Source organism: Chiloscyllium plagiosum, chromosome 29, assembly GCF_004010195.1.
Source record: "Chiloscyllium plagiosum isolate BGI_BamShark_2017 chromosome 29, ASM401019v2, whole genome shotgun sequence".
NCBI lineage: Eukaryota > Metazoa > Chordata > Chondrichthyes > Orectolobiformes > Hemiscylliidae > Chiloscyllium > Chiloscyllium plagiosum.
The window spans coordinates 5514013-5523293 of record NC_057738.1 but is presented as its reverse complement, the minus strand read 5'-3'; the positions used below and the strand labels follow the sequence as shown (position 1 = coordinate 5523293).

Sequence of the window (9281 nt, the reverse complement as noted above, 5' to 3'; positions counted from 1 at the left end):
GTTCAGAAAAGATTTACAAGGATGTTGCCAGGGTTGGAGGATTTGAGGTATAGGGAGAGGCTGAACAGGCTGTGGCTGTTTTCCCTGGAGTGTCGGAGGCTGAAGGGTGATCTTATAGAGGTTTACAAAATTATGAGGGGCATGGATAGGATAAATAGACAGTCTTTTCCCTGGGGTCAGGGAGTCCAGAACTAGAGGGCATAGGTTTAGGGTGAGAGGGTAAAGATATATAAAAGAGACCTAAGGGGCAAAGTTTTAACGTAGAGGGTGGTGCGTGTATGGAATGAGCTGCCAGAGGGTGTGGTGGAGACTGATACAACTGCAACATTTAAGAGGCATTTGGATGGGTAAATGAATAGGAAGTGTTTGGAGGGATATGGGCCGGGTACTGGCAGGTGGGACTAGATTGGGATATCTGGTCGGCATGGACAGGTTGAACCGAAGGGTCTGTTTCCATGCTGTACATCTCTATGACTCTAATCTAATCTAACCTAATACAACTTCATTGGTTCTGGGGTAACCAACCATGAAGGTCCCTTCAAATACGTCTTCATGATATTGTAGGTCAACTGCAAGGATTTATTCTGGAATCCGGCATCATTTTTTCAATTATCTAAAGATTCTGTTACTAAAGCTTGGGTAAAACTTACAGCAGGATCTTTAATTAAGACAATCAAGAATATAAAGTAGCCTTTTTCTTAATCTGTCCTGCTTAAATTAGATTTTAACTCCAGTACTCAATAGGGTATTGATAGACCTTCCTCCCAGATATACTTTCTAACTCAATTATAAGCCTCTAGATTTCCTTTATAGTTGTGAAATTATTTACCAGTGGCAAGAACAGTTGTTCCTATATTTCTTCATCAGCAATTATTCAATTTAAATTTGATGTAAGTGGTTTCTTGTAGTCTATAACAGTTTTCATATTTAAAACAATAATCACCAAGATCTTAACGAAAATATAACTTAAAGGCACCACAGACCCTGGGCTTTTTTGCATACGTATGTGATTCCTACCATTCTTGTCCAGATCCCTGTATAATTCTCTCAATCTTCAGATGCTTCTGCGCCATATGTGAGACTATACCTTAGTTTATAAGCTATGAGGTGAATTTGGATGTCCAAATGGCTCTGAGGCCCTCAGCCTCCTCATAAAGGTTGCTTCTCACTTTCTGGAAATGTGTAAGGTCACTCCTTGTCTCCTGACTTTGATTCATAGCTAATTTATAGAAGCCACAGCCCAATCTTTCCAATTATGGCTCATTCATATATGTACAGACCCAGACCTGGTTGTTTAACTTTTTCCTGTCAATTTCTCTACGAATTATTTTTTTGAATCTGTAAGGAAATAATAACCAGCACTGTTTCTATCCATCCAAATGAACCAGACTTAAAAACTAAATACATAATCAGTGGAAATTACATTTGAAGATTCATGACTATCTGTCTAAGCACGATGAGGTGAGAGTACAGACAATTTGGTGCTCTGGTTTCCTCCCACAATCCAGAAGATGTGCAAGTTAGGTGAGCTGGCCATGCTAAATTGCCCATAGTGTTCAAAGATATGTAGGTTAGGTGCATTAGTCAGGGGTAAATGTGGAGTAATAGGGTTGGGGAATGGGTCTGGGTGGGTTCTTCTTTGGAGGGTCAGTGTGGACTTGTTGGGCTGAAGGTCCTATTTCGACACTAGAGATTCTAGGATTATATTCCTTTTCTTAGCCTGTAATAACAACAATCTTGTCTTGTGCACTGGAAATGTCTTTACCTGCCATTAGTTAATTTGAATGTTAAAAACACAGTTAATTTTTATCATGTATGCTTTTAGATTTTTAACTCTTTCAACCTTAAAGTCCCTCTAAATATTCTCATAAGGCTCTATATCAACAGCCTTAAGGGGCAGAACCTGCATTTCACCCTCCACTCTTATTTTCCTGCTGCAGAAGACCCAGCAATTTCTAAGTAATTATGTTGACTGAGACATCTAAACTCTCATCTTAAGCAGTACATTCTGTGACATCATAATGTGTTATAAAGAAAACTACAGGTTACCAGAAATTCATGGCTTGAAAAATTACATTCAGGTAGTTCTTCTGTAATGCGATGGTTGTGCTCTTGTGCAACGCTGCATTATAGAAAAATCACGCTTTAGAAACGGCGCTTAAACTATTGGTGATGTAATCATGTTACAGCCAACGTGTTTTAAAAGTTTGAGCTTCAGAAAGTGTCCTCAATTTGTCAGTCATGTTACAGTGAATTTGTGTTAATGAAAAATGTGTTATAGTTCTCTTATCAGTTTCTATGTTGAGGGTCATTCTTGCTAATTTCTCCCTACCATAATTGCGACCTACTTTAATTATTTTGATTTTACGCCCTTTGACAGTCACTCTACCCTGTTTAAAAATTGCGTGTCTTATTTATTATGTGTCAATTCCTTGACAGTTTATAAAGTAGTCTCACTGTACTGAGCTATATTAACCATTCATGCTAGGCTGTGGTCAAATAAGTGTTATCTGAGATATAAACTTCAGTGAAAATTTGTCATGCTTTTCAGTATGCTTACTGCTTCACATGCTCTAAGCCACATTTGTGTATGCACACTGCCTTAGCCCAGTGGCATGTCACAGATGAGATTTAATACAAGTCATTCTTGGGCTTTCAGTTGGTATCTTGAAGAGGTCAAGGGTGTTTTGAGGTATTTGCTCATCCCCTCACCTCATCACATTAGTTTGGTGCCTAGGTGATAGAATGCAATCTTCAGTGCTCAACATAAGCAATATGTGCCAACATCTCCAAGGTATTTTATGCCAGATTTTTGTGGTTTTCACTAGAATATGCATTGATATATTTTGAGCCCAGGTGATTTATTTCCAATTGAGGTAAAGAAAAAGATGAATTTGGAAAAAAACATTGGTAGTGTACTTTCTCTATTTTTACCTCATACTTTTGATAACTTCATACTCAATGTTTCAGAATAATTATTATTCCATCTTATTTGTGACCCCTAGAGGAACTTTATTGTCCAATATAGAGTCTTCATATAGAGTCATATAGAATGGAAACAGAACATTTGTCCAACTCGTACATGCTGACCAAATTTCCCAAACTAAACTTGTCCCACTTTACTGCGTTTGGCATGCTCTAAACCTTTCCTATTCCTGCACCTGTCCAAATGTCTCTTAGATATTGTAACTGTACTTATATCTACCACTTCCTCTGGCAGTTTCTTCCACATAGATTTTCACACAGGATAGTTCCTTTCTTCTCTCACCTTAAAAATATGCCCACAAGTTTTGAAGTCCCCCACCCTAGGGAAAAGACTTTTGCTATTCATCTTATCTATGCCCCTCATGATTTTATAAACCTCAATAAGGTATCATAAATTTTGTTTATTCTCATTGAGAAGAGCTTTTATATCCAAAGTCACCTATATTATGACCCACTAGGATGATGCAATGTAAATTGAGCATTTATGTTGTTTTAAGGAATGCATAGGGCCCCAATTTGCCTTTCAGACCAAGGTTGACAGAAATAATGGACCAGGTTTACATTCTAAAGAAGAATAATTGTTTATTATAAGTAATTAAACTATAGCTACAGATAAACAGATATGAACCATTGGCACATAACACCGCTGACTGAAACTCTAATCAATGCTTCAACTCCCCTCTTTTACTTACACATGCACATAAGGAAAGGTAGATTATTGATGGAGTAAAGTCAGTCCAGTGGTCTTTGTTTCCTGATTCCAATTTTAAGATGATCTTTATTTGGCTTCCGCCAAGCCTTTGTTCAGTTGTCTTTTTCTGGAAGCTTCCATTGGTTTCTAAGTAGTATAGAGTGACTGATCCACTTGAAAGATAACTCTGATTTATCAATTCCAAAGTCTCAACTCATAGTGACTGCTGCAGGAAAAGTAACTGGTTTTTTTAAAGTTTAAACTGACTTTGTTTTTACTGCAGACAACAGGAAACTTCTGCATCTTCCTCTTTGTGTCTGTGTCTCTGTAACTTGTTTCCACTTCCAACCTGCCCAGTTAGCTGAGAACCAATTAGCTTAATTTGTAAGCAGCTCCTCAGCTCCTGATCATCCGCATATTGCAGAAACCCATAGTCACAAGAATCAAGAGTTCACAATTGGTGTCAAGGTCTTTGTTGTGGAATTATATAGCTGTCCTGATAAACCCCTTTTTTAAAAAAATTAGTTCTTTCTCATTGCAGTACACTGTTTATAAAGGCACAAAAATAAAAAGACACTGTCCTTGCAACTATGTCAAATTTATCAATTCAGAATATCCCAAATCCAAAGAACATCATTGTGAGGCTGCAAGATGTCAAAGTTCAATTTTATTTTCTATGTTTTTTTTAAAAGAGTTTTCTTTTTCATGAATGGGAGCCACCTTGAGTATACACCTTACTCTATTCTAATTCCATTACCCAACTTCTGGCAACTCTCTCCTCTTGAATGGTGGAAACAGCAAATCATCAACTCATCTAACCTAGTCCAGTTTTTGAAACAAATGATGCCCATTAAAGACAGAAGTGCTTGCATTAAAATCTGAACCCCTGAAAGGCAAAAACTTAAATCCAGATCATTGCCATGCTGTGATTTTGATATCTACTGATGAATTATGAAAACTCTTAAAACTCTTGCTGTGCCAACAATATTTTTGTGATGAATGCCTCTTTCAAACAAAAAGCAATCTATTATGTCTCTGTTTAAAAGCCAAAGAGGTTAATTTAGTCATAACTTCCTTCTGTCACTGTGGGGAAGTATCTACTTAAAATTAATAAACATGAATTTAGTATTCATTAATAAACTTGTATTTTGCAGTATAAAAGTTGTTGCATGGCAGATTAAATATAGAAGCTGTCAGCTGAAGGCATTAATTCCTTTGTAGATTTACAAGGAGAGCAAACTTTTTAGATGTCACAACATGTTACTTCATAGTTACAAAAACTGTGCCAAATAAAAAGTCATTTTACACACTCTTTGAATCCTTGTACTTGAAACTTTCATTAAAATTCCTAATATGATTAAATTCAGGAAATCTCAGCTTCTCCTTTATCGTTTGTTAGAGCAAATAACATTAACAAATCATTACCCACTGTCAAGAATAAAAATGAATCAGTTTTAAAGCAAATAATTAGCAGAATTGCTATTATCTTCCAAACAGTGTGAAACAATTTTGTAGCACAGTCCAATGAAAGTTCCTTAAATCTTTACTACTGAAAGTAACAGTAGCATTTTATTTCTGTGTTTGTTCAATCATGTAAGTGGTACTGCAGTTTGAATTTCCTTAAAGCAGAATCCTTGGTTTTAGTCAGAAGTTTCAAAATGCTGATGGTCTTATGCCAGAACTGATCTTTCATTTGATTATAACTATCAAAATTTCCCTGTGGTTACAAACAAAACTGAGTTTTCATCATTTAATAACTCTGGCCTCAACATTTCTTCTTCAGTCACTGATGTGGATATCCTTGGATAAGTTAGCATTTCCCCATCCCTACATTCCCTGGAGAAGGTGTTGCTGAGCCCCTTTGAGTGTAGGTGCACCAGAATGCTGTTGGAGAAAGAATTCCACAGTTTTGATCCAGCCATACTGAAAGGTCAGTGATCGAGTTCCAAGCTAGATGATTGCATAGCTGGGAAGAGGCGTTGCAGGTGGTGGTGTTCCCAAGCAGTTTTCCTTAAAGGTTGTAAAAATCATGAATTTTTTAAGGTGCTGTTGCGAGAACCTTGGTTAAACTACTGCTGTAATTTACCATCATTTAAAAGTCTTGCCAGTTAGTCAATTAGTAGCCCTGTTACCTCTGAGTCAGAAAGTTGTAGGCTGAAGTTGTAGTACATGTCATGAACACAGAAACCAAACATGATGTGAGTGCAGTATTGAGCGAATGCTGCACTTTTGGAGGTGCTGTCTTTTGAATGAAGCATTAATCTGAGGCCCTGCCTACAACCTGTCAGCAAGCAGAAACAGTTAATAGTGTATCATTGCAGGCATTCTGCCAGTGATGCCATTGGTTTACTAAATAAGATTATAATCACACTCAGTTTTCTGAAAACCATCAGTTGACTGAAGAAATCTATTTGTTCTTCCAGGGTCCATATTCATGACTGCTGTACATTGTTTATCAGGGTTTTTAGTGTTGTAGAATGAAATTCTTCCAATTTTTGGCACTCTGTGTCAGCATTATGCAGTCTCAGGTAAGGTCAAACCCAGGTGACAAAAAGTCAAATGAATCCTATGTGATGGCATAAAACATATATGTGGGCAGTTAAAATGGTCTCCCTCCATATCGTGCATAGATCAATCATAACTTGTTCTCCTGAGCCAATAGCATGCACATCTATCTGAAGCCTGTATATGCTCTTAATCTAGAATTAACTTTTTTTTTTATCTAAAGGTGTTAAGAGAAATGTGACAAAGGTGAGTGTATGAAATTTGGTGTCATGAAAGGCAGAAGAAGAAAATTAGATTACTCCTGTTCTGATGGTCATCAGTATATAGATGGGGATTTGTTGACGTCGTTGGGCTCCAATTACAGTCATGAAAGTTAATGTTTGGTTTTTGTACAAGATGAAGAATGAAGTTTTGTTTCTCTGGGCTTTACCGAGGAAGGTTTAGGCATTCTCTGATTTGCTGTGTAGCATGAGTTAATGACATTTCTGCTTCATGTTGATTAATAGACTTCAACTGCATGCCATTAGTTTAAGACTTAAAATTCACTGAGTTTCAGTGCCATGGGTGAGAGGTGATTAGGACTTGCCTTGCGTTTGTTATCCTACTCCACTCAAGCTCATACCCACCCCTAGCTCAGTTCTATCAGACTTCAATTTAAAACAAAGACTAATCTGATGCTCCCTCTTATGCAGTTGTGTTCCTTTCTTTCTTATTTCCAAACTCTTGGGGCCTGTATGAGTCACACAGTCAATTGGTGCTGAATTGGGAGTAGGTCTTTTTTTTGTCACAGTCCCAAGACAGCTCAGAACTGGACTGTAACATAGTAGAGGCAGATTTTCATTCAGTTTTGTTAAATGTTAATACTTTGTGCAAATGTCAAAAATTGTTAGCTATAATAAATGTATCTTTTTTAAACCATTTAACATTACAGGATCAAATAAACAATTTAGTCAATCAAATGTGTGGAAAAGCAGCAGCTAATAGCAGCAACAACAATACAAGTACCAGCAAGCCTGCACTGAAAAGAGGGCCTCGGAAACGAGCAACCATTGATGTGCCAGCAACTAGACTTTCATCCTTGTCCAGAAGTGCTACAAGTTCCCCATGAAGTTGCCAAGTCTTGTACTCAGTTGTTCTTTTTGTACTATAATTTGTGAGTACTTGCTAGAAGAATGCAAGCTGTCTTTGCACTAGCTCTAAAGATGACTTTTTTTTTAGGAAAAAAAATTTGTTTTAGCATTAAAATGTTGGCTTATTTTTAGGAACACCAGAACCACTGCAGTTGGCAGTATTCCTTGGAATGCAGTAGTGGTGTTTTCATTCACTGTTTTAAAACCAAGTCAAAGGGCTGAACCGTAATCCAAGTTTGCATTTGCCCTTTTGGCTGAAGCAAACCTCTTTAAGTTTGATTTTTTTTTTCTGTTACTGTGAACAGGTGGGATGTTTTAAACCCGTTTGAACTAGGTTGAAGTTAAGTGCTGTATGTTTTATCTTGCAATTTCAGTCATGCGAGCAGCTTTTTGGAGGAAAGGGGAGGTAAAACTTGAAAGAAACTGCTTCAGTTTGGCTAAATTTTATGTTTTGGTTAAGTGTAAGCTGAAAAGTTTGCTTTTCTATTTAGAAAATTGTTCTATTGTTTTTAGAGTCATGGCAGCTGATACTTGATCTGGTTTACAAAGTATAAAAATGGTAATTTTGAAAGTAAAGTAAAGGTGATATTTTTCTCCTTACCAGCACATCACTATGCATCTGTAATAATAAGGCTGCCTGGCTGGAGGAAATTGTGCCTGACTTTCATTAGCAAATCATAAAGTTTTTGGTGCTGTCAATCATTTTATCAGAGAACCCTACAATGGTGTCCTTTATCCAGTTCTTGAAGCAGGGCTCCCTGTTTCGCCTTTGTAGATGTGCAATCTTTGTGACATTCCATTTTAATTCCACTTTCATCTGTGTTCCTTCTACATTCTTCCTTTTTTGAATCAGCATTAATATTCAGTTCATTGATGAGATGGTCACAATGGAGAGCCACTAGAGGACGTGCATATTTCTTTGTGAAATGTGAAAATGCATCTCCTTCATTTCTATGTGTTATACTTTCCATATTTGTAAAAAAAATAAAGATTAAAGAAGAAAAAAGAAAACAAAAATAAAGTTTGTATATATGCCTGTAAATTGTTTTAAATACTTGAGCCTTTTGTGGGGGTGGGTTGGGTTGGGGTGGAGAAACGAGATGAAGAAAAGCCTTATGTTTCAGTTTCTTCATCGGTTTTGGACGCTTACAGGGTTTCTTGTAACATTTAAGTGCTGCTTACATCACTGAACAAATAATGGTGTAGCTGTTGCCCCTTTCAGTGTATTTTATTAAAAAAGAAAAGGGAAACATTTGTTCATTATAACTAGTTTTCATTGCTGAAAATGCAACATTAATTGTAGCTACCCATGTTGCACTGAGCTTGCCAGTGGTGACTGTCAAGAAGTCATTTTATTTTTTTTTCCCAGTTGTTAGTTGGTTGTTGTTCTGCAGAAGACTGAACTGCTTGGAGTATTTAACAACATAACTGATTTCAAGTGTTTTTCAAATGTGGTTGTCCAGTTTTTATGGCCTTACTATGTATTTTTGTTGTTTCTTTGAGAGCAGACATATTTGACTATTGCTTACTGATTGATTGACATTTAATTTATTAGTTCTGCTCTGCACCTTTCCTTTCTGTGCGGAAAGTTCACGTTGTAATTGCAATTTTTTTTTACTTTTCAGGTTTGTACTTGAAAGTTTAATAAAACTTTTGAGCAGTTTCCTGTGAAGTTGAGTTGTTCCTCTCTTAACTGTTCACATTAAAGACATTGATCAAGTACATTAAGTTAAAGTTTTGTTAATTTGTTACCCCATCTTTACACCTTTGATTCTGCACTGTAAATAGTATTGGTTTGTATATAGCACAAAATTGATCTGTAAATGTACTGGTACCTGATGTGTAGCAGGAACTCAACTATACTTATTTCCAAGAATCTGGCATTGCAGGGCTCACTTTAGATTTACCCCTCCCATTTAAATAAAATACAATCTTGAAATGTTATTTAATTGGCTACCCTGTGAAAGAAC

At 36.6% G+C, this 9281-nt stretch overlaps 1 protein-coding gene across 2 annotated transcripts in view; it reads left to right on the top strand.

Moving 5' to 3' along the window:
- LOC122564342 (protein Jumonji-like) overlaps positions 1-8384 on the top strand; it is a 438171-nt gene extending 429787 nt beyond the window's left edge. For both annotated transcript variants that reach the window (XM_043719074.1, XM_043719075.1), the window contains one exon: positions 7113-8384. In XM_043719074.1, the coding sequence (XP_043575009.1) occupies positions 7113-7289 (177 nt within the window). In that variant the 3' untranslated portion in view covers positions 7290-8384. The remainder of the gene's footprint in view (positions 1-7112) is intronic.
- The last annotated feature ends 897 nt before the right edge of the window (positions 8385-9281 follow it).